At 39.8% G+C, this 20735-nt stretch overlaps 1 protein-coding gene across 2 annotated transcripts in view; it reads left to right on the top strand.

Moving 5' to 3' along the window:
- Nucleotides 1-20735, top strand: part of DAW1 (dynein assembly factor with WD repeats 1) — a 90394-nt gene that overhangs the window by 57626 nt on the left and 12033 nt on the right. For both annotated transcript variants that reach the window (XM_089328911.1, XM_070071497.2), the window contains exons 7-10: nucleotides 1108-1215; nucleotides 3183-3289; nucleotides 4159-4261; nucleotides 5057-5171. In XM_089328911.1, the coding sequence (XP_089185037.1) occupies nucleotides 1108-1215; nucleotides 3183-3289; nucleotides 4159-4261; nucleotides 5057-5171 (433 nt within the window). The remainder of the gene's footprint in view (nucleotides 1-1107; nucleotides 1216-3182; nucleotides 3290-4158; nucleotides 4262-5056; nucleotides 5172-20735) is intronic.

Below are 20735 nucleotides of genomic sequence, written 5' to 3'. Positions count from 1 at the left end.
CCCTAAAGAGCTTTCACTGTTGGGAAGCCCTCGCTCTGGCAAGTGTTCAAGAAGAGGTGCAGCTGCAGCACCCGCTTGAGAACTGAGGAGTCCTTGCACAATCAGAGCAGAACTAACTTACCTTCTACTGTGATGGCACCGAATTTGCCAACGTGGATGAGCAGAGTCTGGGTGAGCTGTCTGGTAGGCAAGGGCAGGCAAGGATCCCTGGTGCTGACCAGCTGCTTGGGGTAAAGGCATCAATGCCTTGGCACACCTGTAACCCACTGAGCATCAGATGATACTATGTGAGTGATTGAAGCAGGAGAGTTAGGCAGGGCCATATTTCGATGTTTAGAGGGTGCTATGCCATGTTAAAGACTTTTTATTTCATATAGGCAATGCCACACTGTTGAGATTTTCAGCAGTGAGTGGTATTGCTAACTTTGTTGTTGGGGCAGGGTTTTTATTTTGGGAGTGTGAAGGAGAAATGGGAAGTAGGTAAGATCAGAGATACAGGCCAGTATGAAATCTTGATGTTTTTCAAATGATAGATGATGAAGGCCCGTGGTAAGGCAGATGAGGAGAATGCTAGAGATGTTATGGGAGTGAACAGATTAGGACTTGTTACCAAGTATGAGGCACAAGGAAAAGGAGATTATTCCCCATTTGGGGACTGGGTGATTTACAGTGATACCACTTTAGGCCATTTACGACATGGAACTGACATAGTGAGCTAGTTTCTTAGTCCTGGATGAGTGAGGGGGTATGGCTGGAAGAACCGTAAAGGCAGCAGCAGCAAAGATGAGAGCCAGATATCCTGAATTTCAAAGGAGAACTATTTTGCTATTTTTTTTATTCTTGTTTTTCTGTGGTCTGGGAATGGCAAGAAAACCCATATTCCCCTGAGGCTGAGCTGGGTGATGTGAGAGAATGGGCAGAAGAGACTGCTTCAGGATTTAACCTGAGGACAGTGAGTTGTTCATATCTGGTGTTTGGTTGAGTATTTATTTGTACAAGGAATCCAGTATAATTTGCTAAGGTAATTGCATCTTTAAGCTTCCCCACATATAATGAACAATTTGAAGGTCTGTCTTCCTAAAACATCTTTCATCTCTTGTAATTTAGGTGTGTTTGTCATTTAACCCACAAAGCACATTGGTGGCCACGGGAAGTATGGACACAACAGTCAAATTGTGGGATGTTCAGAATGGAGAGGAGGTGTTCACTTTAACAGTACGTCAGCAAACCTTTCATTTGTGTGGGTTTTTTTTTTTTTTTTTGCAATTTTCATTAAATGAGTTCTAAAGTAGACATTTTTGAACAACTGGCTTCCAAACTATAGTTGAAGAGTACTCCAGGTGGTTTGCTGGCTATTTCAGGAGACTGGGGTAGAAGTGCTGGGGAAGTCAGATGAGCATGTTGTTTTGATGAACTTTGATCTGCGAAGCACACACAAGCACAGCTTAGAACCCCTCATTCTCTGTCTGGCTGAAAGTAAAGTAAGTGGAGGCTGCCACTTTTTGGAAGAGGCAAAAACTACAGAACCATGTCAGAGGATAGCTTGGAGAGATGATGGCACTCTGCTCCACCTACCAGACTTGGAACTCCCCTGTACTGAAAAGTCCGAAGTGACAAGAGCAAATGACCAAAAGTGAACAAGTCCAAGGGCACTGCCCACAGAGTGCCGGGAATGTAGATTCTTGTCAGTCACCACTGCATGCCCAGTTGCTTTCTGGGAATTGCTGCCCCTCTCTCTCCTCCCCAGTTCATCCCACCCCAGCCCGAGTCACCACAACAAAAGTAGGATGATTCTGTGTTGTAGTCAATGGAAACCACTGGATGGATGGGAAATTGGATTCCTTGCATTTTCAAAGTTACAAATGAATTGAAAATAAACAATCCTTTTCCTATGAAAGTTAAAAAGTGGACTAAATAAAAGAGTTTAAAAAACCCTACCATTGAAAAACTATCACCATGGCTTTTCTTTTTTGTGTGTACCTAGCATTATTAATATAAGTATACTGTTTCTCATCTCAGTTCTCATCATTTCGTGGGACGCTTCTTACTGCCACATTGCTTTCAGGCAAATACGGAGGTAAAAGCCCCTATTAGTGGCCACACTCTCACTTTCAACCACTGCTTTCACTGACTGCCTGCGAAGGCTGCACGCAGTGAGCCCTGCTAGGAGCATGGCCGGTGGCAGCAAGGCAACCTTGTGTCGTGTGTTCAGATGCTGATGTCCCTGTCATGTCACATTTTTCATTTGCAATCAACCAAGGAATCAATTTGTAAATGGACTTCTCTAAGTCTTTGTTTATTTAGAAATACAACGATGTTAATGTACTAAAATAATTAGGAAAGTGAGAGTGGTTATCTAATAAAGGACCTCTTATCAGAATCACAGAATCTGCTACAGGGAAGGGTTTCCTGGCATTCTCTCCTATGTTTTGATTCCTTAGCACCAGACCATAACCACACAAGTCAGGCAAACTCCAGGTGTTTATTAATCTGTGCCATGACAAATTTCCTTAAAAATTTCCATTTTCAAAGCTGTTAACTTTATTTCATACACATTTGTTGCCCACTGTCTCTTCTTATCCCATAAACTACATGGCCCTTTGTGAAAGAAGCCCTCTACTTTTCTAAAATATAGCCTCTTCCTTTCTTCTTCTTCTTCTTCTTCTTCTTCTTCTTTTTTTTTTTTAGAAAAGAGCTTTATTAGTTATGAGTTAAAATAAACATGCTTTAATTAATGCAATTATTTTTAGTAAACTTAGAGAACTGAACAGCCATCCCCAAATGTAGTTCTAGAACATTTTCCTTTGAAAAAATTTTATTCACTTGTTTAATGTATTTGAAAGGCAGAGAGAGAGATTTGCATCCCCCATCAGAGTGCCTAGATTTGAGTCTTGGTTCCTGATTCCAGGTTCCTTCTATTGTATACCCCAGCACACAGCAGGATGGCTCAAGTATTGAGTCCCTACCCCCAGGTGGGAGATCCTGGAGCTGTTGCAAGCATTCTCTCTCTCTGTCTCTCTCTGTCTCTGTCTCTCTCTCTCTCCCCTTTGCCCATTTGCAGTCCTCTCCACTCTTCCCCTACAGGTTGGCCTCTCTCTCAATTCCTTTTAGCTATGGTATTATGTACTTGTAGAAAATGTTCCCTCTACAGGTCTGTGTGACAGTGTCTGCCTTTTTTGTAGGGGCATTCTGCTGAAATCATCTCCTTATCATTTAACACTTCAGGAAACAGAATCGTCACGGGGTCTCTTGATCACACGGTGGCAGTGTGGGATACCGACACTGGAAAGTAATACACCACTCTTAGCTTTAAAATCCTGGAACTGGAGGGTTAAGGAGGCACTCTGTCCTATTAACTGTGTGTCAGACTCCATAGCAATAGGACAAATTGAAAAAAAGTAAATTAATTTGGTCTTTAATGATATTTTTGACTCACAAAAATGTGCTTTCTTGTAATTCTGAGCAAATAATGCCAAAGAGCAATAAAAAGGGAGAAAGTTTGCAACAGCATGGATATCTAGCTGTGATTAATTCCATGTATTGTATAATCAAATTTTAATAGTCTGTCATCATGGTGGGCAATGCATATCATGAATAAATAAAACTCATAGTTAATTTCCCAAATTCAATTTAGTCCAAGAAATTCAATTTCCTTCCTAATATTTTTTGGTCTTAGTTACTAAGACGCTAACTAAATTAGAATATTTGTGTTGGAAAACTATTCTTGGATTTGTCTGCATTTTGATAGAGGGGCTAATTATGAAGGGTACTGTCCAAGATATATGAACAAGAAATGAGAGAGAAGGAGCACTTTCAGTTATTTGATGAGTAGTTTCTGAATAGCCAAGGGTCCATTTATCTGGTGTAGAATACTTCTAGAAATTCAGACTGCCTTTACTGTTTGTTACCCATTTGTTTTTGAAGTATTGTCTTAAGTAATGTTATCTTTGATTATTAAAAATTTAGATACGTTTCTGTTGAAATGAAATTAGTAACCTCCTGCTGGGCTGTTGTGGAGCTATTCTTGTTTTATCGACAAAGCTATTGTTTTGTAGGCAAAACAAATTTTAGATTGGCTCACACAGATGGATTTTCCTTTGTTAATGGAATCTATTTATCAAAAAATATTTTTCACTTTTAATAATTTCAATTTTGCAGAAAAGTGTATACCTTAATTGGCCACTGTGCTGAGATTAGCAGTGCCGTATTCAATTGGGATAGCTCTCTGATATTAACTGGCTCTATGGACAAAACCTGCATGGTGAGTTCAAGAAATATATTTGCTGTATGTTGTGTCTGTACTTTTTGCTATGTCGGATACTCACTGTAACATCAACAAATTTCAAAGGAGGTATAAAATGAAGATAGTACTTTGTAAGTGATTATTTGCAATTTTTTATTTTTAAAGGTTTATTTATTTATTTGAGAAGCAGAATTACAGAGAGAAGGAGAGACAGAGAGAGGTCTTCCATCTGCTGATTCCCTCCCCAGATGGCTGCAATGGCTGGAGCTGGGCTGGTCTGAAGCCGGGAGCCAGGAACCTCCTCCTCATCTCCCACTTGGGAGCAGGGGCTCAAGCATTGGAGCCATCTTCCACTGCCCTCCCTTGCCATAAGCAGAGAGCTGGATTGGAATAAGAGCAGCCAGGACACAAACTGATGCCCCTGTGGGATGCCAGTGCTGCAGGCAGAGGTTTAACTACTATGTCACAGTGCTGGCCCCTGTAATCTTCTAAATTTCAGATTTTGTATTTTATATTTGAGGGAGTTATGAAGTGGTAAAATAATTTCAGTTGCAATACATACTTCAGAGACTTTATTGGAAAAGGCACATGATTTTTATTCAGTGTCCTACTGTTCACTTACTGAACTTCTACAAGGGTGGCCCTCAATGAGCTTCAAATACAAAGTTTCCCCAACTCTAAGTTTCTGTGCTTTAAAAAAATAGTTCCTTCACTTCTTAAAACTTGCACATATGAAAACGTACATGAGATATTTGTCTTCATACTTTTGATAGAAAATAATGGTATTTTTTTGCTTGGTTTTTAAAATCACAGCTCTGGGACGCTACAAGTGGGAAGTGTGTAGCAACCTTAACAGGACATGATGAAAAAATCCTGGACAGCTGCTTTGATTCTACTGGAAAGCTTTTTGCAACATCATCAGTTGATGGTAGGCAGTCTGTTTATTTATGCATTTAATTCACAGATAGTTTATGCTTTGCTTGATAAACAAGTATGGTTCTTGACTACAGGTCATCTCCCTGATGACCAGCTTTGGTGGAAGCTATATTCATATATACCTCTTCTCCATGGTGACCACAAATGTCACTATCATATGCCTATGTAATATTCTGATAACCACAGGTGAATGTTATACAGTGCCAGAGTCACCTTTTGGGTAATCAGCTATAAATATATGTGTGATCATTACCATATCTCTGGTAAATATCTATGGTGCCATCATCTGGTCATGGAGATCGTGTTTGAGCTTGACTACCTGGCCCTCATCCACTGAAGATCACTGATATGCTGTACAAATCTGCATCATCTCCTTTATTACCACATGTGCTGCTCCACATGTCTGCTGAATCCCTGTGATAAACATCTGTGATGGCTGTGATAAATGCTGTCTTTTCTGCTTACTACTTTATATTCTACACTATATCCATGTCACCTTATTGATAACCATATATTGTGTTAAACTAGTTCTGACTCAATTCCATGAAGGTCACATGTTATACTACACCTTATCTGTCATATCCCTGTTGATCATCTGTGACATTGCATTGTGTCAGTCTCATCTGCAAGCAATATATTATTCTGCATTGTATTTGTACTGTCTCTTTGAACATCGTGTATTGTGCTACACTATATTTTTACCTATCCCTTTTAAACCATGTTTGATTTAGGACTTATATCCTTGATAACTATGTATGACAATCCAATGTCTATGTTATCTCTTTGGCAAATATCATAAGGTAATATGTCTATATCACCTCTTGATTAGCAACTAAGGTAGTATATTAATATTCATTAAGATAGTATATTAATATACTATATTACTATTTCTTTGATGACCAGGTATATGTGATTGTCTGATATGTGTGATCATAAACTATACTTGCATCATCTTTTTAAAGACCCTCTGTGATGTTACACATCTTCTTTCTTCTGCCTCACCATGTCTGTTGTTAACACTGAATTTTTATTTGATCTATTGAATTCTTCATTTCTATTATTTCTCTTTTAAAATATCTGTTTATTTATTTGAAAGGCAGAATTACAGAGAGGCAGAGGCAGGGGTGGGTGCCTTCCATCCACTCCCCAAATGGCCACAATGACCGGAGCTGATCCAGGATCAAGGAGCTTCCTCTGGGTCTCCCAAGGTGGTTCAGGGGCCCAAGGACTTGGGCAATCTTCCACTGCTTTCCCAAGCCATAGCAGAAAGCTGGATTGGAAGTGGAGCAGCCAGGACTCGAACCAAAGCCCATATAGGTTGTTGGCACTGCAAGCGGCAGCTATACATGCTATGTCATGGTGCTGACCCTATTTCAATTATTTCCTTTTGATTTCTCTTTAAAATCACAATTTCATGGGAAAAATATTCTTTCATGCCATGCATGGTTTTCTTTAGTTCATTGATTTGCTTGTGATTGCTCTTGAGTTCTCCTATGATTAATATTTTGAATTCCATTTCCAGGTTTTCAGCAATCTCTTCACATTCTAATACCATAATATTGTTGTGTTCCTTTGTGGGGGTCATGGTGTCTTCCTTATTCTTGTTTCTTGAATTTCTGTGTTTTTTTTCTAGGCATTTTTGGAGTAAATTTTTTTCTTCTTTGATGGTTTTTACTTTTTAGCTATGCCTCTGTTGCTTAGTGTAATATCTGTACTTTTAGACACTTTTTCATGACCAAGAAGTGTGTGGTGGGTGTGACCAGGGAGCTGTGCACAGTGCTCCGAGGTGGGAGCAGCACCCAGGGTAACGCCCTACTTGGTCTTGGTAGATCTCCATCTCCTCTTGTTAACAGAAGTGAGGGATGGTCATCTCTGTTGGTGTGATCACCACCCCACATCCTCCGCTCCATGCTGAGAAATGCCCAGGTGTAAGCCCCCAGTGTGTTCAGTACTCATCCATGCCACCATCTGATCTACAGAAATGATCTGCTCAGTCCTCAGAGTGAGCATGGTTCCCACCGTAAAGACCTGTTCCAGGCAACAAGCAGCTCCGAGCATGTGGCAATACCTCTAGTGATTGCTCTGAGACTCAGCTGATCCCTGCATCCTCTCGTGTAACCACCGAGTCCCCACTGTCTCAGCACACAAGGTTCCCGCACTTGCTTGGTCCTTAGGTTTCACTCTGCCCTGCCAGCCTGTCCAGTCAACAGAGACGCAGATGTTCCCCAAGACAACTCCCCCTATGCATCTTTATTCTGGGATGTTGGGGACACCTCACATTCCTATATGGGTGCTCAGTCACCTCCCAGCTAGGCTGAAAGTCAGTGGAGACTGTGAATTTTTCCATCCACTAGAATCTCTGGATCACACACGTGTACACAAGAGCCACTGGCCAAATGTTCTCTCCCTTCCACTGCTGCCAGTACTGCTGAGAAGATGGCATCTGGTCCCAGCCAGTTGCTGTGTGGGCATGCTAAGGCTTTCACAGCTGCTGCCCAAACCCAAAATGGTGCCCGCCCTTTCTCAGCCGGGCAGTGAGTGCTGTTGAGAGGAAGTTAGGGTGAGACAAACGTGTTCCCTCTACTTCCAGTGGTCTATGGGCAACTGCTCCAGCCCATACTCTCACCATGCTCTCCCTCTGGCAATAACACCATGGGTTGCTGCAGTCCAGTCTCCCTTGCATCTCCAAGCTGCCACCTGCTCCAGCTCTCGGCTGCTGCAGTTGTGTATTGTGTCCATGGCGTTCCTCTTCCTCTTGTAGCACTTTCAGTGTGATTTTCTCTCCAATTATCCCGACAGTGCACTTCCTACTTTTTTTTTTTTTTTACTAGTTATACCTAGCATAGTGCAGTATGTCATTCCCTAATCCACCACCTTCTACGTATTGGACCAGGACCTTTTATGACCAAGGGCTGAAAAAGACAATGTCCTGGTTCAAGTAGAAAAAAATGAAGTTGATTTTCATTCACTTTTGTGTTCTATCTCATCCCTCAAGGGGTTGGATTGTGCCTACCCACAATGGTGTTATTGCATCTTTACTGCATCTAATATCCTCATAGACACACCCATAAATAACATTTTTCCAACTAGTTAGGTATCCTTTAATCCACTCAAGTTAACACAATGATTGATCATCACAGTACTACGCTGTTTCTGTGTCATATCCTGATACTCCCATTTTACTACACCATGGCTGTGTTATCACTGTCACAACCAAAATGATGCAGCACTATTTTGGGCCATCTTTTTGACAACTGTGCAGGAAATAGAACTACATCTCATCTAGTACTTGACAGTGGGTGAAGCTATATTGTGTTTGTGTATTTTTTAGTAATAATATGTGATGGACTATTATAGGTAATCTCTGTGATAACTGTGTATTATGATTTTTCTTGCCATCTCCTTAACATCTATGTATGATGCTACATGATATCTGTGAAGTATCACCTAGCACTTGTAGGCCTATTCTATGACTGCATTATCTCTCTGATGACTGTATTAAATTGCTAGGGCTACCATAACACAATACCACAGACTGAGTGACTTAAACAACAGAAATTTATTTTCTCAAAATTTTGGAAGTCAGAGGGTGAGAATGAGAAGTCAGCAGGACTGATTTATTCTGAGGCCTGTAGACAGCTGTTGTCTTCCTGTGTTTTCATATTTTTATCCTACTGCACATGTATGTGTCCTAATCTCTTTTTATAACACCTGTTATATTGGATTAGAGCATACCTTGATGACCTCATTTGATTTAATTACATTTTTTTACATACCCAAATACAGCCACATTCTTATGTACTAGGAATTAGAATTTCAACATATGAATTTTGGGAGGATATAGTTCAGCCCCAATTAGTGTATATGACAAACTTAATGATTTTACCTTTTGCCTGAAGATTGTGTATTATTTTATATCTTCATCTTTCGAATCCATTTATATTGTATCATGTTCTTAAAAAGGACTGGATTAGCCAGCGCCATAGCTCATTAGGCTAATCCTCTGCCTGCAGCACTGGCACCCTGGATTCTGTCCTGGTTGCTCCTCTTCCAGTCCAGCTCTCTGCTGTGGCCCGGGAAGGCAGTGGAGGATGGCCCAAGTGCTTGGGCCCTGCATCCACATGGGAGACCAGGAGGAAGCACCTGACTCCTGGCTTCAGATCGGCGCAGCACGCCAGCCATGGCAGCCATTTTGGGGGGTGAACCAATGGAAAAGGAAGGCCTTTCTGTCTCGCTCTCTCTCACTGTCTAACTCTGCCTGTCAAAAAAATAAATAAACAAAAAATAATAAAATAAAGACTCACTCACTTACATTAAAAAAAAGGACTGGACTAAAATCTTTTGACAACAGAGGCTAGATGTTTAAGGATGAGATGCTGCAATGAGTCTGCTTCATTTCCTTGATGACCATTTATTTTTTCAGAGTGTGTATTCATATCCTGCTTGATGACAACTTATGATTCTCCACAATGTTTGTGACATTACCTTGATCACTATGTATACTCTTTCTGTACATTTTTCCTATTGTATATGGTGCTTTACAATATGTGTGTTATATTCCTGATAGACATGAATGATGTTGATGTATCTCATCATCACATTGAAGGTCTTTTATGCAATTTTACTGTTTTTACATCATTCTTTGATGATGACAAGTGCAGCTGTTTTATATCTCTGAGCTTTATTTCTGATGACAATGTTTACAACCACACTGATGCATGTTTCTTAGGACTGTGTATGCTGCTTCACTCATGGAATCTAAGACCCACATGTTGGGTCATTGGATAGTATCCTATAGATCTCCAAAACTGTTTTTTATTTTTTTAATTTCTTCTTCATTTTTTTGGTCTGATTGTAAAATTTCCTAAGATTTGTCTTCTAACTTGGATATTCTTTCTTCTGCCTCAATAATTGTTGTTAAGGCATTCCACTGCATTTTAAAATTTGTTTTATTGAATTCTTCATTTCCAATATTTCATTTTTATTTCTCTTTAAAATATCAATTTCATGAGAAAATTTTCATTCATGTCATGTACAGATTTCTTAATTTTTGGATTTGCTTCAGATTATTATTATTTTTTTTTTTGACAGGCAGAGTGGACAATGAGAGAGAGAGACAGAGAGAAAGGTCTTCCTTTGCCGTTGGTTCACCCTCCAATGGCCGCCGCGGCCGGTGCGTTGCGGCCAGTGCACCGTGCTGATCCGATGGCAGGAGCCAGGTACTTATCCTGGTCTCCCCAGGGGTGCAGGGCCCAAGTACTTGGGCCATCCTCCACTGCACTTCCCTGGCCACAGCAGAGAGCTGGCCTGGAAGAGGGGCAACCAGGACAGAATCCAGCGCCCCGACTGGGACTAGAACCCGGTGTGCCAGTGCCGCAAGGCGGAGGATTAGCCTAGTGAGCCGCGGTGCCGGCCCAGATTACTTTTTAAAAATAGGATTAGCCTATTGAGCAGCAGCACCGGCCAGTCTCTTCATTTTCATAATCTAGTATTGAAGTGTTTTTGTGTTCCTTTGAGGGTGTCATGTTGTCTTTCTTATTCTTATTTCTTTAATTGCTGTATTTATTTTTAGGTCTTTGTGGAGAAACTTGTTTTATATTTTTTCCTGTGATGGCTTTTATCTTTGGAATATGAATCTGTGGATTATTGTATTGGAGTGACTGCTCCTTCAATGAATACCCTTAGGTGTGTGCTGGATGTGGCCACAGACCTCTGTTCAGTACTCCAGGGTGAGGGGAATGTCCAAGGTGATTCCCAAATTGGGTATGGTAAATTTCTCTCTCTTTCTCTCTCTTTTAACCATAGGGGAGGTTTGTTCAGCTCTGTTGTCATAGTCTCATTAGTCTCATGCTCTCCTTCTTTCCTTCAAGGAGACCAATGCCAGGATGCTAGCCCTAGTGGTTACAATATTCATCCATACTGCCACAAGAACCACACAAAGCATCTGTTTAGTCCCTTGGTGTAAGCATGGATCCAACAGCAATTATGCTCACTAGGGAATCAGGGAACCCCAAAATGTGGAGCTGCCTGCAGTAGCTTCCCAAAGACCCAACCATACCCTATGCCCTCACATGCAGCCACAGTTTTTTCATAGTCCCAGCACACAAGGTCCCCAGTCACAAGCACCCAGTCCCCTGTCAATTCTCCCAACCAGAGTCAGGTGTCTCTACTCGGCTAGTTGCTGGGTGTGCAGAAATGAGCTGGAGCAGCTGTCATGTATATCCAAAACACACTCGCCTGCTCGGGCTAGTTACAGGTCACCAGTGCCAGGTTGTCAGGGATAGAGAAACAGGCCCCCGCTTTTTTCCTCTAGGTTGGCAAGCAGACTGTCCCATACAGGGCTCCAAGCCAGACTCCCGCCAGGCTCATCCTGCAGCTTTATCACACTGGCTTCGGGTGTTTCAGTCTGGTCTCACCTCACTCTCCACAGCCGGTGCTTAGGCTCTTGGCTGATGGAGTCCTGAATTGTGCACATCCATTCTTTTCATGTAGGTCCACAATGTCCCTGTAATTTGTGAGGAGTTTCTTCTGCTTGTTTCTCCCTAACTCTCCCCTGACATTGCACTCTCTCCAAATTTTTAAACTATCTTCCCCTAGACTAGAACAGTAAGCTCCCTCTATATTCTGCCATATTGGTGCCTCTTTGTAAATCTTCATGTTCACTAGTTTCATGCTACACTTTGTCTTGAATGTATTATATTTTTTTAAATATTTATTTTATTTATTTGAAAGATAGAGTTGCAGAGAGAGGTAGAGACAGAGAGAGAGAGGTCTTCCATTCGCTGGTTCACTCCCCTAATGGCCTCAATGGCCAAAGATGCACTGATCTGAAGCCAGGAGCCGGGAGCTTCTTCCAGGTCTCCTACATGGGTTCAGGGGCCCAAGGACTTGGGCCATCTTCTGCTGCTTTCCTAGGCCATAGCAGAGAGCTGGTTTAGAAGAGGAGCAGCTGCGACTAGAACCAGCACCCATATGGGATACTGGTGCTTCAGGCCAGGGCTTTTACCCACTGTGCCACAGCATCGGCCCTGAATGTATTATCTTTTAACATACTGTATATGATGCTACATTACAAGTTCCTCAGCTCTTTGATAGCCATGATTTTTTAAATAACGATTTTATTTATTTGAAAGGAAGAGGGAGAGGGGAAAAATATATATATATATATGTGTGTGTGTGTGTGTGTGTGTGTGTGTATAGAGAGAGAGACAAAGAGACAGAGAGAGAGAGAGAAATCTTTAATCTGCTGCTTCACTTTCTAAATGGCTGCAACAGCCAGGACTAGTCCAGGCCAAATCAGGAACCCAGAGTTCCATCTGGGTCTCCCACATTGGTGGCAAGAGCCCAAGCACTTGGGCCATCTTCAGCTGTTTTCCATGGTGCATTAGCAGGGACCAGGATCAGAAGTGGTACAATAGGACCCAAACCAGTTCTCCAATATGGGATACCAACCTAGCAAGCAGTGGCTGAACCCACTATACGATAAGCCTGGTCCTTGATAGCTATATTTGATGCTATTATACTATGAGTAAATTCCCTGATGAAAATGAGTGAAGGCTATATAATGTATGCATCACATTTTTGACAAGAGCATACTCTGTTGTGGCATCATATTTAAATAAGTATGTTTTGATCATTGAGGTTTCCAAGATGGCAGAATAGAGCAGAGCTTACTGCTCTAGTCTATGGGAAGATAGTTAAAAAAAAAAAAAAAAAAAAAAAACACGGGGAGAGTGCAATCTCAGGGAAGAATGAGGGAGAAAACTGCACAGGAAATTGCACACAAATTAGAGGGACGCTGTGGACTTACGTGAAGCATATGGATGTGCACAACTCAGGACTCTGGCAGCCAAGAGCCTTAGCACCAGCTTCTAAGAGTTAGGTGAGGTCTACAGCCATACCACCCTGAACGCGCCCGATCTCGTCTAAGAGTTAGGTGAGACCAAACTGAAACAGTCCAGGCCACTGGTGATAAAGCTGCAGGAAGAGCCTGGCAGGAGTCTGGCTTGGAGCCCTCTAGGGGACAGTGTACCTGCCAACCTAGATAACTAAAGTGATCTTATACAAGAACAAAGCTGGAAGCATCACATACCTGATTTCAAGACATACTATAGGGCAGTTATAATCAAAACAGCCTGGTACTGGTTTAAAAACAGATGGATAGACCAACAGAATAGAATAGAAACTCCAGAAGTCAACCCGCGCATCTACAACCGATTTATCTTTGACAAAGGAGCTAAAATCAATCCCTGGAGCAAGGACAAATCCCTTCAACAAATGTTGATGAGAAAGCTGGTTCTCCACATGCAGAAGTATGAAACTAGACCCCTACCTCATACCGTACACAAAAATCCACTCAAAATGGATGATCCAATACCATCAAATTATTAAAGAATATGCGGAAAACCTGCAAGACATTGAGGTAGGCAAAGCATTTTTTGGAAAAGATCCTGGAGGCACAGGCAATCAAAGCCAAAATTGACAAATGAATTACATCAAATTGAGAAACTTCTTCTCTGCAAAAGAAGCACTCAGCAAAATGAAGCAACCAACAGAATGGGAGAAATTATTTGCAAATTATGCAACTATTAATAAAGAATTAATGGCTAGAATATATAAGAACTCAAGAAACTCAACAACACAAATAACCCAAGTGGGAGACCCAGGAGAGGAGGGCAAAGAATTTAAATAGGCTTTTTTCAAAAGAGGAAATCCAAATAGCCAACAGACAAATGAAAAAAAAAATGCTCAGGATCACTATCCATCAGGGAAATGCAAATCAAAAACTACAGTGAGATTTAACCTCACCTCTGTTAGAATGGCTTTCATACAGAAATCAACAAACAACAAAAGCTGGTGAGGATGTGGGGAAAAAGGTACCCTACCCCACTGTTAGTGGGAATGTAAACTGATGTAGCCACTGGGGAAGACAGTATGGAGATACCTCAGAAACCTAAATATAGACCGCCCCTTGACCCAGGCAATCCCACTCCTGGGAATTTACCCAGACCAAAAGAAATCAGCATATGAAAGAGTTATCTGTACCCCCATGTTTAGTGCAGCTCAATTCACAATAGCTAAGATATAGAATTAATACAAATGTCCATCAACTGAAGACATAAAGAATAAATAAATTATGGGATATGTACACCATGAAATACTACACAGCGGTTAAAAAAAAATGAAATCCTGCCATTTGCAGCAAAATGGATGAAACTGGACAACATTATACTTAGTAAAATAAGCCAGTCCCAAAAGGACAAATACCATATATTCTCCCTGATCTGCGGGAACTAATAAGCACCTATTATCTGTGATAACTAATACAGCACTTTGAGATGAGATGCAATGATTTTGAACAGCTCTTGTCTCAACTATGGGGGACACTTTTTTTCATACTGCTTGTTGAACTCTACTTACTATAGAGTTAATCATATGTGTATAAAGTTAATTGAAAATAGATCCTAGTAAAAAATAAGAATGGGAATAGGAGAAGAAGGAGGAAGCTGGGTTGGAGTGTAGGTGGGAGAGTGGGTAAGGTAGGAACAATCACTATGTTCCTAAAATTGTATTTATGAAATGCATTAAGTTTGTATTCTTTAAGTAAAAATTTTCTGGGAAAAAATAAGTATGTTTCATAGTATGCTATTGCACTATCTTGGTAAATGTTATGTTGCTCTGCCATTTTCATGTCTTTTGTAATCGCATAGGGATATAAATATCTGTATCCTTTCCTTTATAACAATACATGATGCTATAATATTATTTTATTATTACCTTAGTATTTTCAAGTGATACTATATTACGGTTATCTTTTTGATCATTATGAATGATGCTATCGTATGTATGTGTCATCATCTTAATATGACATGATGCTATTATTTCTTTATATCCTGTTCTTGACAAACATGAAGTGTTCCACTTCATGGATCAGTTTTGTGATAACCGTATTTTATGCTGCAGGATGCCTGCATCATCCCTTTGAACAACATGTGAGATGCAATGTTATAATCATGTTTTTCCTTGATAACTAAACTATGTATATGCTGTATCCTTGACAGTGACCTCTAAATATCTATACCTGAATGACTCCATTTATAACTAGGCATGTTCTTTTTAAAGATTTATTTTTTATTTTATTTTGAAAGACAGGGTTACAGAAAGAGGTAGACAGCAAGAGAGGTCTTCCATCTGCTGGTTCACTCCCCAGATGGACACAATGGCTGTAGCTGAGCTGATCCGAAGCAGCTTTTTCTGGGTCTCCCACATGGGTGCAGGAGCCCAAGCACTTGGGCCATTCTATGCTGCTTTCCCAGGAACACTAGCAGGGAGCTGGATCAGAAGTGGAGCATCCAGAACCCAAATTGGTGCCCACATGGGATGCTGGCACTGCAGGCCACGGGTTTAACCCATTTCTCCAGTGTCAGCCCCTAGGCATGATGTGGAATTATAATTTTGATGAGATTGTAAAACCCAACCCATTGTCTTGCATCATCTTCCTGATATTGTGCCTGATGCCCAAGTACAGCTGTACCATTTCCTTGGTAGCTATGTATGACTCTATACTATGTGCACTTCATTTTTTAATAATCACCTGTGATGTTATTATAAGTCTGAAAATTTTGTTGAACACCTGTTACGATGCAATTATATGTCTACTTCATGTCCCTTGATGACTACATAGGATTCTAAATTATTTGTATGTCATCTCCTTAATAATTTTATCATGATATATTGTGGATTCTTTCAAAAAGGGACACATCTGATGCCATGTTGTAGCTATCACTGTAATCTTCCGTGTGTGATGCTATGGTCTGCATCTTCTGTTTATGAGATGCCACACTATGTGGTAGCCATCCTTCATACTATTTTATTTCCTGTCCTTCATCACCATGTACAGTGTTGCTTTATATTATCTTCCTGGTGACCACATGTGGCGCTGCATTATGTATGCCTCATTTCCATGTTGACTACACAAGATGATACATTATCTCTGCCAGATCATCCTGATTATTATGCATCATCTACCTTATATTAGATTCATTATTTAAAAATGACCTACTCTGCAGCAATTTATTTCATCATTACCTTGAAAAATTTATTTGATGCCATACCATGTCTGTTTCTTCTGATTGATGACTACTTATTAATGCTAGAGTATGTTTAAGTTACACCTTTGATTACAGTGTGTTTTATAGGCACCATTATCTCCCGACCTTTGAGTGGCATAACAAAGCATGTGTATGTCATCCCTCTGGCTGGCTAATGGTGCTTCACTGTGTAAGCATCATCCTGTTGGTCATGTATGTTGGAAACTGTTTTATTATAGTGAGTTTAACTTTTTATCCAACTGTGAACTCTGTAATGAAGTAGTTCTTCATGTTTTTTTAAAGATGTTTCTTAACATTGTGCATAAAACCTAAATATTAGGAGATTTTATATATATACAATCTGAAAAGGTGAATCTTGAGTGTTACTTGAAGGATGCATTGTAACTGTTTGATTATAGTGATTGTAGTGAATTTAACTGTTTGCCAAACTGAACTCCATGGTGATTCTTCATGATTATGATACTATGCTATGGTTCACCTTATTGTGGACAACTTATGATGTTACACTATGTCTGTAAAAATTATTTATGATGATGTTATTTACATAGTACCTTCATGACAACTATATTTGATGTACTACAATGTTAGTCACATACTTTTGATGAACAAGTGAGGTGTTTAATTGTTCACTGTCATTTCCCTGACAACCATGTATCATTCAAGATCATGTCTTCATTTTCTCATTGAAAATATAGGACACACATAGGACACCACATAGGACGATATATTTGTGCTGTCACCCAGAAAACAGACTATGATGCTATTCCAAACCTAGTCATCTCCTCTACAATCATGTGTCTCTGTATATAATATCTACATCATTTTTTTTAGCAGCTAGGAATCCATCACTTTTTATTTATTTATTTGAAAGGTAGAGTTACAGAGAGACAGAGGCAAAAGCAAAGAGAGAGGTCTTCTGTCTGCTGGTTCACTCTCCACATGGCTGCAATGGCCAGAGCTGGGCCGATTTGAAGCCAGGAGCCAGGAGATTCCTCTGGGTCTCCCACATGGGTGCAGGGGCCCAAGAACTTGAGCCATCTTCTACTGCTTTCCCAGGCCATAGTAGAGAGCGACATTGGAACAGCCCAGTCTTGAACTGGCACCCATATGGGACACTGGCATTTCAGGTGGTGGCTTTACATCCTACACCACATTGCTGGGCCTTATATCATTTTCTTAACAGTGACATGAAGTTGTACTGTCTTTATATAAATTTAAAGTATTTGTACATGATGTCATACTGAGTGATGACAATATATGATGCTAAGGATGTCTATCACATCAACTTGATGATAATGTATGATGTTATATCTACAAAGTTGGTTTGCAAAAAACATATGATGTTCTATTATCACTGTAGTATCTCTTTGATAAATATGTATAATATTTAAAATAAGGTTATTTTCTTTGATCAACATACATTATGAATGTTTATATGCAAATCATCTTTTTTCAGTGACTTTAAAATATTTTTTATTTTATAAGGTGAATAAATTTCATGTATTTCTTATAGACAGATTTAGAAGCATGGTGGTTCTTACCACCCTACACACTACAAATTATCTTCTTGAAAGCCAAGTGTGATCATATCTATATAAATAGTGACATCTCCCTTACTCTCCTCTCCTCTCCTCGCCTCGCCTCGCCTCGCCTCGCCTCGCCTCGCCTCGCCTCGCCTCGCCTCTCCTCTCTCTCTCTCTCTCTCTCTATATATATATATATATAGATAAATACATACATACATTAGTGATATAGATTATTTATTTTAGGTTATAATAATTTTATAATTATTATAAGTATAAATATTATTATATCTATATCATTCCTTGACAACTTTGTGGAGTAGGATACTGTTTTACAACAAATCCTGGACAACCTGAGGTGACAATACAGTATCATCCATTATGGCTATGTATGATGCTACATTATGTCTGTGTCCTTTCCTAATGACAAGTGTGTTGCTCCACTACTTACGTGTCATCTCTCTGTAGTACATTTATGACTCATCACTATCTTCTATATCTTCTTGGTGACTATGTATGCTATGTTATGTTATTTCCATCTTTTTGGCAACCACACATCATGGTGCCCTATGTCTTCATTATAGGATAAGATCAAACAATATATACTATGTCTGTATATAAATATTTTAACCCTATGTATAATCATATACTATGGCATCATCTCATTAATGGTCATGCATGATGCTATACTGTCTATTTCAACCTCATTCTGGACTACATCTGTGTCCCTCTTGTAAACAATGTGTGGCACTGTCTTATGTCTAGATCATCGCTCCAATAATCACATATAGCAGACACTACATTTGAGTGCATCTGTATTGTCTCCTTGAGAACCACATTTGCCTCTACACTGTGTGTCTTGCCTCCGTTGATCACGTATGGCACTAAGCTGTGCCTTTGACATCTCCCTCATGATCATGTGTAACACTGTCTTCTCAGTGTAGCCTCTGTGAATTTTCATCATGCAGCAAACACTCTGACTGTGGAATTGCCCGGACAATCATAAATGAGCCTACAGTATGTCTAAGTCATTTCTCTAACATACATGTATGATATTGTATGTCTTTCTGCTTCTCCTAATGACCATATGTGACTCTGTGTTATGTATGCATAGACTCCTTGACAGTCATTTAAGAAATTTTGGTGAAATGGAATGATTTTACCAGGCATAACTTTTTCTTAATTTTCCCAGATTTACTTCCTGTGGCTAACACATTTTTTAGTAGTGACACATGTTGGTGTTAGGACAAGTTGTAGAATTTTGACAGTGATTTAATTGTATTGTCTTTCATCATTATCTACCTTTTCAAAATTATACTTGCTCTTTTGATCACGAGGACTTTTCAATGGTGATCTTTTCATTGATCATCTATAGAAATTCTTTTCCTGTCCTAGATGCAAACACCCTGAGTTGCAGATTTTTTTAAAGTAACAGCTCACTTTTCCATTTTGTCCAAAATACTGGCTTTTAAATACTATCCCTTAACTGTAATTAATTCTAGATTTTTATTTTAAATATTATTAACACTGATAAAGAGAAGTCATTCAACAATATATACTGAAATAATTACTATGTTCCAAAAATTGTTTTAGGAGCATGGGGTATATCAGTGAACAAAGGAAATAGAAGCCCCTGTCTTTGCACAGTTATATTGCAGAAGGATAGGCAGAAAATAAGCCATGCCACACACGTGTTTTGCATAGAATGTTGGATTACGTCAGCATTAGGTTGTGCAGAAGGCTGGAAGTCGGTGAGTAGTGTAGGGAAGAGACAGGTTGCTAAGAGAAGGGTGAGAATAAATGATAAGCTCAGTTATCCTGGCTTTGCTTTCTGTATCATCTGCTATTTCTGCCCTTATTTGATAAAACGTTACTTTAAAATCTTTTGTTTTTCGCTGGCGCCATGGCTCACTAGGCTAATCCTCCGCCTTGCAGCGCCGGCACACCGGGTTCTAGTCCCAGTTGGGGCGCCGGATTCTGTTCCGGTTGCCCCTCTTCCAGGCCAGTTCTCTGTTGTGGCCAGGGAGTGCAGTGGAGGATGGCCCAAGTGCTTGGGCCCTGCACCCCCTGGGAGACCAGGAAAAGCACCTGGCTCCTGCCTTCGGATCAGCGCGATGTGCCGGCCACAGTGCGCCAGCCATGGCGGCCATTGGAGGGTGAACCAACGGCAAAGGAAGACCTTTCTCTCTGTCTCTTTCACTGTCCACTCTGCCTGTCAAAAAAAAAAAAATCTTTTGTTTTTCATTTTGGTGTGTTCTGTAAACTTTTGCTGATTTTGTGCTTCCTAATCAGTTTTGTTTATTCTATTTTTTTTTCTTTTATCTCTGGTCTTTGCTCTGAATTCCTTTGTTAGAAGTTGTATCTTATTCGACAGAGTTAATTATCTGTGCAGCTTCAACTGTTTCTTTGTATGTATCTCCATTTCCTTTCTCATTGAAATTATTATCAATAATTTTGTTTTTGGTGTCTTATTTCTATTTTTTTTAAATCTACAGGGTTTCAAACCATATATTTTATGTGTTTTAAAAGCATACTTTTGTAAACCTTAGAATATTGGTCTATTTTCTTTCATGTTATTAACAAACTCCTAAACAAGTCAGGTCAGCCTTTTCCTTTTAAGGTTTCTGAAGCATCCAAATAAGTAGCAAACTTTACTTTTTTCATTACTTTAATTTAAAGTAGCAATTGTTATCATTTTGCCTATTTCCTTCTGAAGTTAACATTGTCGGAAATGTAACTAAAAGTTTATTCAGATAAATCTCTTTTCTATGAGTGCAAATTTAAAAGCTAAAGTTTCCTATCCTTGCTGCATTTTGCCATTATACATCTCTATAATTTGTGTTTAAAAAGCAGCTTTCATCTGGCAGGGTAAATTGAAACTTTGATTCTGACAAAGATTTCACTACTTATGTTTTTCTATGC

The sequence above is a fragment of the Oryctolagus cuniculus genome, chromosome 3, assembly GCF_051225735.1.
Source record: "Oryctolagus cuniculus isolate XC-2025 breed Fujian yellow rabbit chromosome 3, ASM5122573v1, whole genome shotgun sequence".
NCBI classification, from domain to species: Eukaryota; Metazoa; Chordata; class Mammalia; order Lagomorpha; family Leporidae; genus Oryctolagus; species Oryctolagus cuniculus.
The sequence above is the reverse complement of the archived record's forward strand: the minus strand, read 5'-3'. Positions and strand labels throughout refer to the sequence as shown.